We start from the raw sequence: 20,003 nt of genomic DNA, 5'->3' as shown, positions 1-20,003 counted from the left end.
AAGGGGGTCAAAAGGTACAAACTTCCAGTTATAAAAGAAATAAAGTCATGGGGATGTAATGGACAGCGTGGCAACTATACTTAATAATACTGTATTCATTGCATATTTGAAAGTTGCTAAGGCAGGAGGTCTTAAAAGTACTTATCACAAGAAAATAACTTTGTAACCAAAAAAAAAAGAAAAAAGAAAAAAGAGAAAACAATCCATTCGATCTTGGAAAAGGTAAATTTACAAGTGAAACGGCTTCCTGTGGAGAAAAATGAAAAACAAAGTTGGAATAATGTCAGTCTTGAGGTCATCTCATTCTATTTGCAAAGAGGTTTTGAGGTGAGGCTAGGGGGTTAGCGTCAGGAAATGCCAGCCACAGCTGAAGAAAAGTGTTGGTTTTCCAGCTGGAGTAGGTGGAGCCCCACCGCTGCTGTTGGTTAGAATGAGCGAGAATGAATCTCACAGAGAAGGTTGAGTTTTGAAGTAGAACTAGATTGAATACAGTTTTTTCATTCTGATTTTTTTTTTCTTCCTTAAGTAAAATATTCTCCCAGTGCTTAACTGAACATACTCAGAGGACAAAAAAAAATTGAAGTTCTAAAATTGGGATATATAAGCTTAATGTTTAAAAAGAAGTTTATTTTAAAATCCTAGAAGGTTAAAACTCTTTCTTTCTTTCGTTCTTTCTGTCTGTCTTTCAGTTTTTAGAGACAGAGGATGAGAGAGCGCATGCATAAGAAAGGAGGGGAGAGGGAGAGCAAGAGAATCTTAAGCAGGCTCCACACTCAGTGTGGAACCCCATGCGGGGCTGGATCCCACCACCCTGGGATCATGACCTGAGCCGAGATTAAGAGTTGGACGCTTAGGCCACAGAGCCACCCAGGCGCCCCTAAAATTCTTTGAATATAGCTCCTTTCTCTCCGAAAACTGTGAGAGTAAGGCGTTAGCCTTGGTGATTATCCGAAATTGTTTGTCAGAAGACAAAGTCAATCTGTCCTGTGCAGGAGCAGCTCCGAAGCCAATGCTGCTGGAGATGCCGCCATCTTGCCTACTCTTCCTCCTCCAAGGAAGGTGCCATCTGAGAAAGCGGTTGGTGGGTAATCCCTGCTCCTGGAAGGATGTGGTTGGGTCGCTTGTCATTCTACAGTTGTTAAATTGCACCTATGAAATATCTTTAGGAAAGTAACAAAAGGTAACAAAACATAACAAAATCTGCAAATGCTAATGCTCAAACCTATCTATACACCTATGTCATGAACCAAGACCTTAAGGGCCAGGCACGATGCCCTTTTGGACACCAAACACCCAGAGGCTAGGCCCACCCAGATACTGGAGGCAGCACCTGGGACTTGGCCCTCTCCCAACTCTGGGCATCTGTGTTCTTGGTCCTTCTCTTTATCTCTGTCTGTGAATCCATGTGGGTGGCTCCCTCTGTCTCACTCTCCCCCAGGGGCAACATAACTTTCTTCCAGGGAGGCATGGGATTTGAAACCAGAAGGGGCCAGGCAGACCACCCCATCCCACCCCTCCATTTCAAAGACAGAAAGGAGTTGGAGGCCCAGGCAGGCCATTCTGTCCCTCTCACGTTCCCCCCTGTGGAAAGTGACCCAGGCAGCGTTTCTGAACAACTTTAGGTGCCAACCAGACTGAAGGGCATCAAACAAGCAGGTTGCAAGAGACCCATATTTTTAAAAAATTGAATATTCTCTGTCATTTATTTCTAGTATGGCTCAAATAAAATCTCAAATAATGAAACAAAAGTCTTAGATGGCTGAGAGCCAGAGACAAGTCTTAGTAACAGGTCAGGAGGCTGGAGGCTGGGGGACAGTCCCTCTGCTCTAGCTTTAACTCTACACATTCGTCTCCTGTTCAAGGGAACATGGGGGAACACACAGAAAGGCCGTCATGCTAGATAATCTCCAATGCCGAAAACCTCCAATTTCCGAAGGCGCGTTCTCCCTAGGGCCTGGGAGAATGAGATTTTATGTTTTGGTGAGACAGAGAACTGTGGTTTTCTGTATCTACTGATAGAGATCCTTTTGCCCTCAATGGCCCCTCTTAGTGATGTAAGTCAAACCCACTCACTGTTCTGAAAGAAGAAATGTGTCACACTTTTGTGACTCAGCAAAGGCCCAGAACTTAGAAATCTGTAAAGATCTGTAAAGATAGACAAAATGCATCCCTTGTATATCATTTTAAATCTGCAGAATTTTTTCTAGGAGCCAAAGACTTTTCAGGGAGGAAGGTAAACGGAACACAAATATCTCTGAGGTTTAAAGCTTTTATTTTTTAATGTATTTTTTTAAGTTTTTTTTTTCATTCTGAACAAGAGCACAAACACAAGCAAGGGAAGGTCAGAGAGAGAGAGAGGGAGAGAGATAATCCCAAGCAGGCTTGGCACTGACAGTGTGTGGCCCAATGTGGGGCTTGAACTCATGAACCTGTGAGATCATGACCTGAGCTGAGATCAAGAGTCAGACGTTTAACCGACTGAGCCATCCAGGCGCCCCAAGGTTTAAAGCTTTCAAATAAAACATGTTTGATGGATTGGAGTGGTCGCAAATGAAACCCGCTATCAGAAAAGGCCAACGGGGATGCCTAGGAGGAAACTCGTTGTCCAGGAAGGATCTAAACGGGTGATCTGGCTATAATACCAGAGCCTAGATATTCTCGGAAGAGGGCTGAATCAGGGCATGATTTAAGGCGGAGACTGTGCCCCCTCCTGATACAGATCCCATTTATTTTACTGTTTATTTCCATGGGAGGATGATGCATGTGTACCAACCCAAAGAGCTGGTGTCTAAAAGCCTGAAGTTGTGTTCAGCCACTGTGGTTGTCGCCGCCGGGGCCTATGCCTGACGGGGCATAGATCGGAGAGTGGAACACTGTCATCTGGCAGTAGGGAAGCTTTGCAGGATCAGCAGCTGTAAACACCACGCTAAGCAGGACTGCTAGAGCCCCTGGTTTCTAAGGAAGGCTGGTGCTTGGTTCCCAGGGTGATTCCTCAGACTAGCAGAGCCGTGCTCAGGAGCTGTGCGATCCTGGAGGTTTATGACACGCTGGATCTCGGCCACCACAGCACACTTGCAGAGGGTTCCACCTGCATATGCGTCCAGAAATGAGCAGTTGTAGAGATCAGCAGTGATGGGGACAGCTGGTGTCGTGCTCTCTGGACAGATGGTGGCAGCAGGCAAGCACCAAGGAGGACTGACTAAATATAGGAGTATAAGCTACTCTTGAGGCTCTCTAAATGGCCTGGGGTGGGGCTTCAGAATAAAATCTGTATTTCCAACAACGTGAGTATTTGCGGCTTCATCATCGTAGTTTGAACACTGAAAACAATATGATAATGTTTTGTAAATCTGAATTGTGGAGTGGGACATACTAGTTATACATATATTAAAAAAAAAAGCAAGTCCTGGGGCACCTGGGTGGCTCAGTCGCTTAAGCATCCAACTTCGGCTCAGGTCATGATCTCACGACTTGTGGGTTCGAACCCCGCTTTGGGCTCTGTGCTGACAGCTCACAGCCTGGGGCCTGCTTCAGATTCTGTGTCTCCCTCTCTCTCTGCCCCTCCACCACTCGCACTCTTTCTCTCAAAAATAAATAAAAACATTAAGAAAAATTTAAAAAGCAAGTCCTTGCAAACTAGAGTACTTACTTTACCTATCATAATTAGTAAATTACTTCTTATGTAGTTTTGAGCATGTTTTAGCCCAAGTGAACCCCATGCATGGATGCTAGCCTATTGCTCTGGTCTGCTTTTCCTAAATATTGGGGTACATGGCAAGGCGTATTTTTACTGCCTGGAGCTGGCTTCTTGCCTGGTTCACTCCTACTTGGGCCTTTCCGGGTTTTACTCTCCCTTGTGCTGTGGGTGCACAGTAGGGATGTGGCAGGACAGACAGGACTTGGGAGATCTTTTTTGTTGTTGTTAATGTTTATTTATTTTTGAGAGAGCAACAGAGTGCAAGCAGGGAAGGGGCAGAGAGAGAGGAAGACACAATCTGAAGCAGGCTCCGGGCTCTGAGCCATCAGCACACAGCCCGATGTAGGGCTGTACCCCACGAACCATGAGATCACGACCTGAGCCGAAGTCAGACGCTTAACCCACTGAGCCACCCAGGCGCCCCAGGACTTGGAAGATCTGAGTGAGGATGACAGAAGGAGGACTGTAGTGACACCCAGGTGCACACCCAGGTGCAGAACAGAGACAGAGGCTGTGCTAAGAGGTGATGTGAAATGGTCTCAGATGTGACATGGTCCGATTGCCTTGGAGATGCTCGACTCCGAATCGAGAAGGAAGGCCTGCTTTCCTTCAGCCACTCCTGCAACCACACAATTCCCTCTGGGGGAGAACCAGACAGGCCTTCCATGTGTGACAGCAGAGGGCGATGAGAAATGGAAATAAAAGGAGGAATCCTGGAGGGAGAGTCTCTGGGTGAGGCAGTGGGGGGGGGGGGTGGTAAATGGGCAAGACAATGGTGTGAAGAAGTCCCCCAGGGAGAAGGTGGCCATGGCACCAACCCAACAGTTGAGAACAAAACCCCTTTCCCCTCTTTTAGGAAAATTAAAGACAATTCAAAAGAAAATTAAAGCTGCTACTTATCAATCTCTCTAGGGATTCAAGGAGGTCACTGTCTAAACAGAGGCTTGTTTTACATTGTTTCCTGAACAGTCCATGTGTGCTAATCAGCTAGTCGTAAGGCCCCTGCCCACGTGTGCCCTGCCCCCCAAGAGATGGTTGTTAATATCCCATCCCATCTGAAGCCAAAAGCACAGTAAGGGCTACAGAGAATTTTGATATCTTACTGGTCTGCAGCCTGATTTGGGCTATGCCACACAGATTTAGTATGGCCTCTTTTCTTCAGAAGCGAGGGGATCCTAAGGATACTGAGCCTTATCTCAGTGTCAGAGCTGAGTGTCAACCCACATTCATGTCTGGGCCTGGGATGGGTGGAAATGGGCCTGAGGGGGATCTGATTTGGGGGCAAAATGACACTTCTCTAAAACATTTGAGCTCACGACAGTTCTAGTTTGGGATAGAAATTGCGCATAAGAAAGGGAAACTATTTCCTGGCCAGGAAAGGTTTTAGGCACCAGATCAATTTGTTTACAGAGAAACAAGAAAAATATCATTTTGTCCTCTAGAGAAACACTGTGACTCCTACTTTCTTTCAGCTCTTGGAAATTTGATTGATATTTACATTTCTTTTCTCCACTTTCTCTACCTCTAACTGACCCTTGAGGTTCTATCAGGTCAAGAAGGACCAGTCGTAGCTGAACAACTTTTGTTATGCAGTGCACGCACACGCATGCATGTGCGTATGTGTGTGTGTGTGTGACTGATGTCTGATGCCTAAGTTCATGCTCTTTCTCCAACACCAGGCTATCTCTGAAGGAGAAGCAACTAATTCCTGCGATAGGATTGTTTAACTCTGTGTTCTGTGTTTTGTATTTAACTTAAGTTACTCAGAAGTAATGGAGCGTCCTGGTAATAGACCTTTGATGGGAAGATGGGTCAGCCCCTGACTAAGAAAGATAAATGGCCAGACCCTCTTCCTCTAGCCCTCTGGCAGCCAGGGTTCGGGCAAGTGACCTGGTAGTATAGCCAGACATCTGTGCCCAGCGCTTGGACGTGGGGGCCAGGATTATAAACACCTACTGAAGCTAATCTAGGTGTGATGTATCCCACATCGTGGACTTGGCTATGCCTGTGAGCTCTGCCTTTAAGATCACATCTCTCAGCCCATAATCAGGGCAGGAAATGTGGCAGGATGCTTTGTCGATGTGTGTGCAGTGACCACATTTGACTACCCCGAGTTAGATATTTCCTACCTATCGGTGTGTTGTCGCTCATAAGAATGGGACTCTGCTGGTGTTTCATCATCAGAACATGAGCTTCCTTTCCAGGGCTATGACCCTGAGGCAAACTCTAGCCCTTTTGTGCGCTACCCTAACACCCGGAAGGAGGAGGCCCCATCTCACTATCCTTAGGGGTGGCCCTCTGGGTGATTGAATCAGGATAGTCAGGTGGTTTGCTGCGAGTGTGGATGCTCTGTTCCACCCACACGGTATCAGGAAGTGTTGCATTAATGAGCCGCCCAGCTGACTCTGATGTGGGTTGAAGCTCAAAGCTCTGACTTACTCTCTGGCTCCTTCTCACTGGGCTCTTTCATGCACGAATGAGCATAATCCCAGGCTCAGCACCTCCACTTGCCCGGATTTGGGTTACATCCACCGCCTGAATTCCTCCTGCCTTTTTGCCCTTTACACCACATTGAACCTACCAGAACCTGCCACTTCCTCAGAGCATGCCACTGGACTGGCCAGCTGTCCCCATGAGGCAGACTCCTTGGGTGGAGTCCATCCATTTCCTCAGCCTCATCTTCTCTTGGCTCAGTTTTTCTCTCCACTGCCCAGAATGAAGCCAAAAATTAATTATGACGTCCCTAAGTCCCCCCTGAGCCGATGTCCACATGACTAAAATCGTGAATCATCAGAAACTCAGACATTTTTAATTTTTATTGTTTTTTTTTAGCGTTTATCCATTTTTTGATAGAGACAGCGTGAGTGGGGAAGGGGCAGAGAGAGAGGGAGACACAGAATCCGAAGCAGGCTCCAGGCTCTGAGCTGTCAGCACAGAGCCCAATGCGGGGCTCGAACCCACGGACTGTGAGATCATGACCTGAGCTGAAGTCGGACGCTCAACCGACTGAGCCACCCAGGTGCCCCTCAGACATTTTTTAATACCTTAAAAGAAAAACCTTAGCCATAAACACTGAGGATGCTTGGAACCTGAGCGAGGCGGCACTGGCCAAATTAAGAAATCAAGGTGTTTTTGATGTAGGTGTCCATTTTGCATCGGGTTCCTCTTAAAAACAAAACAAAACAAAAACAACCCTCTTAGGAGGGCCAAAAAATTATTTGCTGCCTATTTTAAAAATGAAGAGACTCAAAGATTCTATTGCTTGCCCCAGAATGCATGTGGCTAATCTGAGTCTGAACTGCTGTTGTCTTGCTCGTCCCAGGTGTCCAATTCAAGGACTGTGCCAGCTCCCCTTTCCCTCCGCATCACACGATGACACAACAGTCTATTAGCAATTTGGAGCCATCCAGAAGGCAATACTCTGAGGGTGTTGGAGGTGTTACACTGCCCCAGGGAAATTAAGCCTTGTCTGCGCCCTGGTGTCCGTTCTTCTTGAACAGGCTTTCCTGCTGGATCAACAGCAAGATGTAATCATCACCACCTCCTATAAGCTTTTATATTCTTTTCAAAACTTACTAATAACAGGGTAATTGCTGTAATTCAACGTCTCCTTTCCTTGAAAAAGAGGCTGGCCTGTGCACCTAATTAAACCTGCTTTTCACACTCTGACCAAGGTGTCAGATTTTGATCAGCCAAATCCCTTGGGGCTGGGCCTCTCCTTGAAGAGAGTTTATTGTTAAGGGTCTGGTGAGATTTTGAGTTGAAAAGTGATTAGTGAAATTGCTCCTCATTCTAACTAGAGCTCACAAAAGAGCAAAGAGCGAAGGGTTCCGTTGTCACTGGTAAAATAGACAAAATCACTATTTTTTTTTTAACTTAGCCAAAGAAATGTGAAATTTCTATGAAGTCTTGAGAGGTGCCTCTCAGACTCGGAGACTCTGAAATCTTTAATGGTTGATGGTATCTATTTGACTTCTTTGAATAATGAAGTGTGAACCAGGTCACCATAGGACCCATTTTGCCTCGAAAATCCAAAACCAATAGACAAGTAAAACCTTGGTTTGCAAGCACAATTCATTCCTGAAACAGGCCTATCATCCAAAGCACTTACGTATCAAAGTGAATGTCAGGAACCGTTGGCTCGGTTGTGACCACGTGACATCCGGCATCATGTACGACTCATATTGCAAGACATCGCTCGTTTATCAAGTTAAAATTTATTAGAAATGCTTGCTCGTCTTGTGGAACACTCGCAGAGCCCGTTACTCGCAATCCAAGGTTTTACTGCATCTCCAAGGCCAGTCTTCCTTGTGACCCAAGACTGCAATTTTCAAATTTTGTAAATTTGAAATAGCAAACAGCTTTCATCTTTAAAAACCCTCATCTGATCCTATATTCCACCAACTACTGCCCTCTTGCTCTTTCGGCAACTTCACGGTCAATGGACAGTTTTCAAATCTTAGCTTATTTGTCCTCTTGGCAACATTTGACTCTGTCGAGCACACCTTTCTTGAAATTCCTTTATTCTTCGGATTCCTCAAGCACCCTTCTCTCTGGTGTTTTTCTATCCCATCTCCTCCAGTTCCAAACATACCTGCTTATCCAACCAATGCTTGCTATTGTCCAAATGAAGCTATCTGGGAAAGAGAGGGGGTGAGCTCATGGGGACTAGGAATTATTTAATAAGTTGTGCTTTCTTTGGTACATCTGTTCAATAGAGCCTTCTATAATTACGCACTTGAAATGTGGTTAGTGAATGTGACTGAGGAAGTGAATGGTTACGTTTAATTTAATCTAACAAAAATAGCCACGTGTGGCTGTTGGCTACTATATTGGACAACGCAGTAGAGAATCTTGCTACACAAAATGTGGTCCCTGGGCCCGCAGCTTGGGCATTGTCTGGGTGCGAGTTAGAAATGCAGACATTCAGGGCCCACCCCAGGCCTGCTAAATCAAAATCTGCATCCTTAACAAGATCTCCAGGTGATTCACAAGCACAATAACATTTGAGAGACATTGCCCTAAAAGGTTCATTCAAAAAAATTTTTTTAGTGTTTATTTATTTTTGAGAGAAAGAGAGAGAGATAGAGGGAGAGAGAGAGAATGAGTGGGGGAGGGGCAGAGAGAGAGGGAGACACAGAATCCGAAGCAGGCTCCAGGCTCTGAGCTGTTGGCACAGAGCCCGACGCGGGGCTCGAACACACGAACTGTGAGATCATGACCTGAGCTGAAGTCAGACGCTCGACTGACTGAGCCTCTCAGGCGCCCCCAGAAGTCTCATTTTTAAAGCACTACAGTGACAGGCACATGTGTTTATCCTAGCACACTTTCTGGATATTATTATACCTGAAGGAGATTCTTTCTGTGAACTCTTACCAAGTCCTTCTTGACACAGTAATCAAATACATTGTTAGCCACATCCTGACTGAAATGACCTCTAGATGTTGAAATACTCAGATAATCATCATTTCAGAAAGCAGCTGAACTTAACCTAGTGACCTGCATTACGTCTGATTCTTCCGTAGCATCTGTTGTGTGGTTGCACAACCTCCCATTCCTTTTCCCTGCTCTGAGGGAACAGTATGTTCCTGTCATAAAGGAGTAGAATGAAGCAGAGAAAAAAATTAAACCACAGTGTAAAGAACTTCTGAAGAAGTAACTGGCTTTTTCTATACTGAAATTAGATCAGCACAAGAGATGACCCACACGGAGCATTTGGAGATCTGAAGCTAAGAAGATGATAGGAAAAATGTATGTTGGATGTAATGTTTCCTCATTCTCAATTGAATGTCTTCATGCTCTGGAACACTTCCAAAGTGTTAAGTGACACAGTCATCTAAAAAGAGACAAGACTCTTGGAATATGGCGGAACCTCCAGTTGTAGTGGCCTGGACGATGGTCCAGGGCAGCAGAGCAGATCAGCAAAGGAGGAGGGATAGGGCATGTGTGGCCTCCACTCAGGCTGCCTTCCTGGCCTCAGTTTCTTCTCCTGTGAAATGATCTACTTGGATTTAGTAGAGCCTCTTTTAGGTCAATTCCAGCTATCATGTTCTACCTTGGTCCCAGAACTCTTGTGCAAATTAAAAATGATCGGATAGGGGCACCTGGGTGGCTCAGTTGGTTAAGCCACTGACTTCGGCTCAGGTCATGATCTCACGGTTCGTGAGTTCAAGCCCTGCATCCGACTCTGCACTGACAGCTCAGAGCCTGGAGCCTGCTTTGGATTCTGTGTCTCCCCCTCTCTCTGCCCCTCCCCGGTTCACATTCTGTGTCTCTCTGTCTCTCAATAATAAACATTAAAAAAATTTTTTTTTAATGATTGGATAATTATCTTCAAAAGGATTCTTCCCAGCCACTCTTAGAAAATCACGTATTTTACACGTTCAACAAATGTTGAATTCATTCAATGTGTCTGTGCGAGGCACTGTTCTGGGCACCGGGAAGGAACAAGAAGCTATCCAGGTAGGGTCTGGTGAAATACATCTTTAAGAAAGTGTCAAACAAATCGGCACCTTTTAATTCTCCTACCTGTTAACAATCATTGCCCAAGACTTTGAAAAGCCAGTCAGGGTGCCCTGTTCAATCTAAAGGTCCAAATCTAAGTACACTGAGATACTGGAAGGAGTATATCATCTCAGACAGTAAAACTATGATGCTCAATTAAGCAATAAAAATATCTGGTGGGAAATCATATGCCAAGGATTCAAACAGGGCATGTGGTAGTCCCTAGAATTTGCCTAGCACTGTGGCAGTCACATACAGCTTTCTCGAAGAGGTGACATCAATCCTGAGAACTGAATGATAAGAGGCAGCCTGCCCCGTGGAAGTAAAAAAAATCACACCAGACAGAGGAACTCACAGATGCAAAAGGGCACAATGCACGAAGACCTGGGTGGGCTCAAGGGGCAAAAACAAATCCATGGTGTGGTCTATAAGTCAAGGTTGAGCATGTTAATGGAAGGCCAGCATAAATCTCTGCTTTCGTTAGGGTTTGTTTTTTTTTTTCTTAAAGTCTAATCTCCATCTTTCTTGCTATATTTAAAATCATTTATCCTTTTATCAAGTGTAGAGAACACTCTGCCAGGACAAAGTCTACATTTATACATATTTGAATACTAATATGCATGGCTCTCAACATCCAGGACTTTTGTGTGCCAACTTTGGTTTCATTATTTGAGATGATAGCTATACTAGAAATAAATGCCAGAGAATATTTTTAAAAAATGAGTTTCTTGCAACATGCTGTTTGATGCTCCTCAGTCACAGAAATGCTGCCCTAGGTCACCTTCTACCAGGGGAAAAGTGAGAGGGACAGAATGGCCTGCCTGGGCCTCCAACTCCTTTCCATCTGTGAAATGGAGGGGTGGGATAGGATGCTCTGTCTGGACCCTTCTGGTTTCAAATCCCATGCATCCATGGAAGAAAGTTATGTTGCACCTGACAGAGATAAGGAGAAGGACCAAGAACACAGATGCCCAGAGTTGGGAGAGGTCTAATTCCCAGGTGCTGCCTCCAGTATATGGGTGGGCCTAGCCTCTGGGTGTTTGGGGTCAAACAGGGCATCATGCCTGGCACTTCGGGGTCTTGGTTAATAACTTATGAATATAAACAGGTTTGGGAATTAGCAGTTGCAGATTTTGTTACCACTTTCCTACGGATATTTCATAGTAGCAATTTAACAACCAACCATAGAATGACCAGCGACCCCGACCACATCATTCCAGGAGCAGGGATTACCCACCAATGGCCTTCTAAGATGGCATCTTCCATGGAGGGGGAAGAGTGGGCAAGATGGCGGCATTTCCAGCAGCATCGACTTTGGAGCCCCTCCTGCGCAGGACAGATTGACTTCTGCAAACTGACTTAGGATAATCACCAAGGTTAATGCCTTACTTTAACAGTTTATTTGGGGGCAAAGAACTACATTTAAAGAAGAATTTTAACTTCCTTGAATTTTAAAATATACTTTTATTTAAGCACAGAGGTTCAATCCAAAAACAAGATTCCAGATATTGCAAGGAAGAAGATGGAACCTGAAACCATAGATTATGAAAGGCGCTCTCCGAAAGTATCTCAAGTTCACCATCATACAATGTGGTGTTGTGGGTATGAAGGCTTGGAATGAGGTTGTGGTTGTCACCCTTGGCTACTCCCTAAGTGGTCCTGTGGCGGCCTGTGGTGATTTTATAAACTCTCTGCATTGTGGCGGCTTCATCTGTTATTGAAGATAATTGTTTGTACTCTTGAGGACTAGGACGAGGTGATTGCTAAGCTCTCATATTAAGGTTTTGTTATTTTTCTTGAAAATCTGGGCACCGTTCAAGGAAAGCAGAGCTGAATTCTAGGTATAACGGGAAAAAACATGGTCTGCACAGTGGTGTAAATACAATATACACACATTTTAATACTTTGAAATCCTTACATCGTCAATGTGAACACTTAATTTGTGGGCTGGACATAGTTTCAAATTATAACTGAATTTATTTTTGCCTGCATTGTTGGTCACACCTAACTCATCTCCCAGTTAGTCCTTCAGCAGACAAGCAACCTCTAAATATAGCACAGTTTCTATGGGAACATCCTTTATCCTACCCATTCTGGGAACACATTTTATCTAAAAAATGAGGCCTGCCAGATCAATCTAGGCCTACAAACTAGATTTGTATTTTTGAATTACTTTGATTTAAGGAGAGGTGTTTAAAACCGGTTGAAATGTTGGTTCTATGTGAAAATTTTCCAGTGGAGTTGAGTTGGTATAAATTTGCTTTTGGTAATAAGAGTTGGCAATCTCACCTTCTACTAAGGGGTGTTTCGTTTTGTTTGTTTTTTTTTTTTTTTCCTGAAACAATTAAGCATATGGGTCTAGTGCCTTTAGATTCTGCTGTCTTATATCTCTGTGGCCACAAGCATTGCTGGATGATCATTAGCAAATGGAGCAGGTGGGGGATGACATTCATTTTTCCAAAGTAAATGAGAATTTTATCCGTTACCGAAATGCAGGCCGACCTGAACATGCCATATGGGTGATATTATGTATCCTTCTGAATTCCTGTAGCCGAACAGTAATATGACTTGGGGTTGGGTTTGCCTACTGCTAGAAGACATGCTGGTCTTTGCCTCTTTACCTGTCCTAAATCCAATGCTTCCTTAAAATTATTCTTTGAGGACTTAACACAGCTTGAGATGCCTATGAAGTTAGGAAGTGAGGCTGAGGTAAGAAACCTCACTTGTAGCAGTTAGAGCGCCAGAGGTCTGAGCTTCGAAAGAACCATATGTCCAAATGCAGTTAATGAGAGAAGGGAGTCTCTGAAAATTGAAACACAGAGCTGTATTTTGAGCATATGGTTGAGAACATGAAAGTCTCAGAGAAAGTAGTCCACGAGGTCACAGTGTAAAACATATCAGAATGATAACAAGGAACATTTGAAAAAAGAAAACTCTTTAAGTTTTTCAGGTTACTAAGAAAAATTTCCGCAAATACATCACTAATAGTAAAAATGAAAGTCTTCACTTATAGGAATCCTTTTTTTTTTTTTTTTTTTTATCTGTTTAACCACGAGCTGGAGAGACAAACATCCGTTTGTGGCCCAGGCAGTTTATCTGGGCCCTCCATCTTGACTGTTCCAGACTTCAGAGGCCGTCAGTCTAAAGCGCGTTCATCATCCACCATCCATCCCAAGATTCCTCTCGACTGTGCCATTACTGGAGTCTTGATTCAAGCAAACGGTTCTTACTGTAGATGTAGGTCACCAACACATGACCAGGGTGGCCTGAGTCCTCCACCAGAAACAAATCATAAGAGGAAAAGAACAAGTAAGTAGTCTGGGTACTCATTTGTTTCTGCATAGAAAACAAACAAAGAGATAACTAGAAATTATAAGCTGTTAAAGGATCATGTTGGGGGTGGGCAGTGTCATAAAGTCCTGGGGCGGTGGGTGGGGGGGGGGGAAGGAAAGCAGTGGAACATAATCCCCATGCATTTTTTGTGGGTCAGTTCTGAGAAGTAACTGCAAATGAATGGGATCTCATGTTTATGAAGTACCTTTGTGTACGTTATGGAGGGAAAAGTGACATTGGCACTTTGATGACCAATTCTATGTCAGGGAATCCGTTGGGTTCTTTATAGACACACTCTAACTTACTTCTTTATAGACACACTCTAACTTACTTCTTACAGAATCGATCTTCTCCTTCCCATATTTACAGCTGAAGAGACAACTTTAGGGTTAAACGTTTGTCCTGTGATGAGGCAGCTAGTAAGTGGCAGTTCACGCTGTTTCCAAATGTCATACTGCCTTGAGGGCAGTGTCCACTTAGACTGTGGAACTGATAAATAATTTAGGTTTTTATTGCTTTAAAATAATTTCAAACTTGCATTTTGTCTTCTTCGACTTGAGGACTGCCAAAATTTGAAAGGTAAATTAGTATCATATTTGTTCACAAATCATATAAAACTATTCTATTTCACCCAAAAAACATATAAACATTGTATATTTTAAATATATGCACTTTGTTAAAATGTGTATTTCAGCACATGAAACTTAGGTTATTATGCAAGTTCTAATTATGTTTTTGAGTTATAATAAAATCTTACTTGACCACATTAAATATGGTAGGTCTAATATAATGCTTCGGAAACAAAAAAATTTACTTATTCCCTACAAGGAGATTCCGGAGTAGCAGAAGAAAAATTCTAAGATGTTTAGACATTCACTGTAGAATAACTTCTCATGCAGATACAAAGGCTCAAACACTGCTCTGGCCAGCTGGGCAGGAGACATATGAGGAAAAAGGACACAGATCCTTCTGGACAGGGAAGTCTGATCCGTTGATGCCTGGATCCAATCAAAGGTTTAAAAACGTTATTTATTTATTTTTATTTAAAATTTTTTTCAGCAGGAAGTTGGTGGGCCAAAAGGGATTTTTAAAAATTTTTTTATTGAGATATTCATTAAATACTTACAGATGCCACAACAATTTTATGTCGTACAACCGTATATCTGCCTAGGTGTAGGGTAAGGAGAAAGAGGCAAATGTCCTTTCGTTTCTGTCATTTTGTGATGAGAATCATAACTTCTATATGGTTTTTTGGTGTACTTATATTATAAAGCTGTCTCAAGCACACTGACTCATTTAATTTCCCAGTCATCTTCTAACGTAGGCTGTATGATTTTCCCATTTTACAGCCAGAGCTCCATGGAGCTGGGTGACTCATGCACACACCACAGCGACTCAGTGACAAGAGTTGGCACTTACCTGCAGGGTGGCAGATTGCTACGCTGTCCCTGCTTCTTACACATCCATCCCTGAAAAACTTAAATAAAAACTAAACAGAACTCGCCCACCAACCCCAACTTTACACGAGGAAAAGATTCAAGGTTGGCAAGAAGGAGAGAGCGCAGGGAATATGCACAGTCGATGCTGCTCCCTGCTCAAAAGCAATTTGTAGAAAATATTTTATAAATTATTTATTTGTTTTTTTAAAGATGGCTCTATGCCCAACATGGGCTCAAACTCGCGACCCTGAAGAAGAGAGTCGCATGCTCTACTGACTGAGGCAGCCAGGCGCCCCTAACAGAAATATATTAAAATGTTGTCTAATGCCTCTTCTTACAATAATTGCACCCAATTGATCTGATCTTCTCTATGTTATCTCAAACTGGATCCTGACGATAGAAGGAACGGCCCTTGTAGATCTGATATGAGCTTGTGCTGTGTATATACTGACTCTGCCTCTGTTTAAATTTTTGTTACCTTGTTCATCATGAATTTTTGCATTGATTTTGAGGGTTTTTTTTAATTGCATTGAAATATTGTTTATTTTGATTACTGAGTTTTTGGCCCTTCCTTAAATTTTATGCCAGCGGCTAACATGTCTCATAGTAATCCCAGCCGTGGTATGTGAGCTTAGACATACCTGTGAATAGAACACCTGTGTGTACAGTTAGGAATTTTATATTCAAGCAAACTTATTTTTGTGATTTAGCTTCAGCGTGCCTCTTCAGTATGTCTGGGTAATTAAGTGGAGTCTTAAGTGACTCCACTTTGGGTAGACAGCTTGAGGGTTGTAAATAATCGGCTGGGATTGCAAAACTCAATACTATTAAAGTGCAGTTGCTGTGTAGTTTTACTATATCCATTATAATTTTGCAAAACTTTTGATTTAGGGGTTTATGGTCTTCGGAGCATTTTGTGGTGAGACATGGAGCCCATCAGCATGACCACCCTGCCAAATGCCTCAAACACAGACCAAGGCCACTGCAAGGGACAATGCAGGGCGATTCTGATAACACTCTATGGCATGGTTTTGCTCGGAGGCACTACTGGAACAGTATTGATGTCACGTATGATGTTCAAAAGGAAAAGCCAATCAATGATTGCCATGATTGTTGTCAATATCATAGTGCTGCACTCAGTCCTCCTGGTCAGCCTTCCATTCCGCCTCAGCTATTATATCTTAGAGGTCTGGGAGTTTGGAACCTTTCTCTGCCGATTGGTCAGCAGCATATTATATGGTCATATGTACGTCACCTTTTTTTTCTACGTGGCCATTGTCATACTCCGATTGCTCATCTATTTTAAGAAGCTCCAAATACAACAGTTGCAAAAGTGCCATGCGGTAGTTTTAAGCATTGTTATTTGGACCATGAGCGGCCTCATTTTTTTGCCAGTATTATTTTTACAATATGGTATAAATCCAAGTTACTCAAAACAACGACGATGCTTTGAGTTCTACAAAGATATCAACCGCAGAGAATTCATTATCTTGAACTACTCTATGATTGTTATCATGATCACAACGGTTGGGGTCCTCTTCCTGATACAGATGGGTGTCATTCTCCAACAGACAAAAGCTCTCTGGCCTGACATGTGGGCCCATCAAGACTATAGAGCTCAAATCAAGAGCTTCTTCTTCCTCCTAGTAATAGTGGTCTGTTTTATACCCCATCATGTATTCCGGGTACACTTCATTCAAAATTACTCAGAGATAGACAATTCTGAGTTAGTTCTTTATAATGAAATTTTTGTTGCTTTAACTACTGTCTGTTGCCTGGATATGGTGTGCTTCATAGGTGGAGTTATCCATTAAATACTCCTCGTCACTTGCTTTGTAATCAGCTTTTTACCATTGTGACAAAATAGTTTCAAATGAATGACTGCTACCATGATTCCAAATGTTTCAATGCTCTGCTCTTAATTATCACCAAAATTGTTTTTCCATGAAAAGGTAGAAGATTGACAGTGTCCCCTCTTCTGAGAGAACGGCGATCTGTTCTCCATTAACTATAGAATATATTCAATTTCCATAGCTCTACACACGTTGACCCCCAAAATCCTTTCAACACTCAACTCCTACTCTTTTTTCAGGAGACACTTCTGCTAAGCACAACTATTGCCTTTCTCTATGCAGTAATCCAGGCTGTTCTCTTTGCATTTGCTCTTGCTGGGCTTTGATCTTAGAATGTTATTTCCCTCCATCTCCAAACTATCTACTCAAGGTCCAGAGAACCTGAAGATATGGACTGTAGGAGACTTAACTTACTCAACCGATGCTCAACCTGAGATACATGCCTCTTGAAAATGACTGATAATAAAGCTATGGCTGCTGGCCATGGTATTTAGAGGAAAGAACCAGCTTAGATAGTCAAATGACTTAGAGGAAGTCCTTTCAGGATTAATTGAGCATTAATATGGTTTGATTCTAAGACTTAGTAGGGACTCAGGAAACAGAATGTCTCCCAGATCCGTTCCAGACATGGATCTGTTAAGCAGAAAAAGAAATTGGAAAAGGTGGAAAGCATCTGGACTTAGTCTAAGCATGCTGGCAGACTATATTACAGCCCAAACCTTTGAGAATGTGAGACTATTCTTAACCTTGTTCAAGGCACCCTTTATGACCAAGTAGTGTTATATAATGAAAATCAATTCTGGTATCAGTTAAAATCAATAAAAATAACCAAGACAACCAACTTGGATTGAGATAAGTAGAATCCAAGTGGGCTGTCTTTGTTATTTTTATTGCGTTAACTGATACTTACCTGATATAGGAATTGACATGGTCTGGGGTGGCTGGGTGGCTCAGTAGGTTGAGTGTCCAACTTCAGCTCATGTCATGAGCTCATGGTTCGTGAGTTCGAGCCCTGTGTTGAGCTCTGTGCTGACAGCTCAGAGCCTGGAGCCTGCTTGGGATTCTGTGTCTCCCTCCCTCTCCGTCCCTCCCTGGCTCATGCTCTGACTCTCTCTCCCTCTCTCTCTCAAAAATAAATAAATGTTTAAAAAAATTTTTTTAAGAAATTGACATGCCCTTGTGATTTGCTTATAACAATGCTACCTTTGATATTAAATTTACTGACTCAAATAACCAAACCCTTACGGTTGACAAGGCAGCATAGTTTACACAAAAGAGTTTTGGAATAATCTGGGCATGTGGATTCAAAACTTTTTAGTAACTATGGAATCATGGATGAGGTATTTATAATCTCTGATCCCCACTGTCCTATGCTATAGGGTTTTGGTAAAGCTGAAACAAGTTAGCAACAGGTGTTAAACAATGGCATAGTGCCTGACATCCCATACTCAGGATAATATTACTTACTCTCCTAATCCAGGGGCAACTTTGTGCAAATAACTTAAAAATAGACCTAAAATGTTGATTCATATAAAAATAAATTTTAGAGGCTTAGATGCTATTGGTCAATGTTAATCTCATACTTTGTGTCATTATTAAGTCAGTAACTAAATGGATGCTTATTCCTCTTTTTGCCTATAATAACTTGTCATTATTATTCTATAATTATTAATAATACTTTAAAATACTATAGGAGAACCATTTTATAATCCTGCTGTCACAGAACAAGATAAATAGTGGTGCACTTATATGCAATCAGCGAAGGAAACAATCAGCAAAACTAAAAGGCACCTGACAGAATGGGAGAAATATTTGCAAATGACATATCAGATAAAGGGTTAGTATCCAAAACGTATAAAGAACTTATCAAACTCAACACCCAAAAAACAAATAATCCAGTGAAGAAATTGCAAAAGATATGAATAGACACTCCTCCAAAGAAGACACCCAGATGGCCAACAGACACATGAAAAGATGCTCAACATCACTCATCATCAGGGAAATACAAATCCAAACCACACTCAGATACCACCTCACACTGGTCAGAATGGCTAAAATTAACTCAGGCAACTACGGATGTTGTTGTGGATGCAGAGAAAGAGGAACACTTTTACACTGCTGGTGGGAATGCAAAGTGGTGCAGCCACTCTGGAAAACAGTATGAGGGGTCCTCAAAAAGTTAAAAATAGACCCAGCAAATGCTGTTTCGAAGAAGCACATGCACCCCAATGTTTTTGGCAACACTATCAACTATAGCCAAAGTATGGAAAGAGCACAAATGTCCATCAACTGATGAATGGATAAAGATGTGGTATATACATACAATGGAATATTACTTGGCCATCAAAAGGAATGAAATCTTGCCATTTGCAATCATGTGGATGAAACTAGACTGTATTAGGCTAAGCGAAATAAGTCAGTCAGAGAAAGACAAATATTATATGATTTCACTCCAATGTGGAATGTAAGAAACACAACAGATGAACATAGGGGAAGGGAATAAAAAATAAGATAAAAACAGAGAGTGAGACAAACCGTAAGAGACTCTTGAACACAGAGAACAAACTGAGGGTTGCTGTCGAGGTGTTGGGTGGGGGGTGGGCTAAATGGGCAAGGGGCATGAAGGAGGGCACTTTTCCAGATGAGCACTGGGTGTTATATGTCAGTGATGAATCACTAAATTCTATTCCTGAAATTATTATTACACTATATGTTAACTAACTTGGATTTAACTAAAAAAAATATCACTTTTGGGGGCACCTGAATGACTCAGTCAGTTGAGCCTCCAACTCTTGATTTCAGCTCACATCATGATCTCAGAGTTGTGAGATCAAGCCCCGTGTTGGACTCTGCACTGAGCATGGAGCCTGTTTAAGGTTCTCTCTCTCTCCCTCTGCCCCTCTCTCCCCCCTCATGCACTCTCTCTCTCTCTAAAATAAAATTTAAAAAATGTAGTCATTTTTTAAGGGGATATGGTAATGTCCTAAGTAACTTCAAGATTGATTGTGATTGATTGTGTAACTTTAGGATACAGTCAGTACTCAACTTACCACTCTGTTGGGTTCTACGAATTCCTTTTAATATCGCGGACAGCAGAGCTAAGACGGCCTCTAATGGTCCCTGCCTAATATTACTGCCCCTGTGTCATCTCCCCTGTTATGGACTATTGACTTCTTA

General features: G+C 42.7%; 1 protein-coding gene across 2 annotated transcripts; it reads left to right on the top strand.

The window, feature by feature from the left end:
• The first annotated feature begins 13,313 nt into the window (after positions 1 to 13,313).
• LOC124523804 (probable G-protein coupled receptor 141) lies at positions 13,314 to 17,833 on the top strand. Of its 2 annotated transcripts, XM_047095695.1 has the most exons (3): positions 13,314 to 13,510; positions 14,434 to 14,548; positions 15,865 to 17,833. In XM_047095695.1, the coding sequence occupies exon 3, from the start codon at positions 15,900 to 15,902 to the stop codon at positions 16,785 to 16,787; it is 888 nt and encodes a 295-aa protein (XP_046951651.1). In that variant the 5' UTR covers positions 13,314 to 13,510; positions 14,434 to 14,548; positions 15,865 to 15,899; the 3' UTR covers positions 16,788 to 17,833. The 2 variants fall into 2 exon arrangements, with proteins under 2 accessions (XP_046951651.1, XP_046951652.1); XM_047095696.1 differs by lacking the exon at positions 14,434 to 14,548.
• The last annotated feature ends 2,170 nt before the right edge of the window (positions 17,834 to 20,003 follow it).

Source organism: Lynx rufus, unplaced genomic scaffold (assembly GCF_022079265.1).
Source record: "Lynx rufus isolate CCGP_SWC_20201006 ecotype Redwood Valley unplaced genomic scaffold, mLynRuf1.p SCAF_4, whole genome shotgun sequence".
NCBI lineage: Eukaryota > Metazoa > Chordata > Mammalia > Carnivora > Felidae > Lynx > Lynx rufus.
Note: the sequence above shows the minus strand (reverse complement) of the source record. Positions and strands in the feature narration are given on the sequence as shown.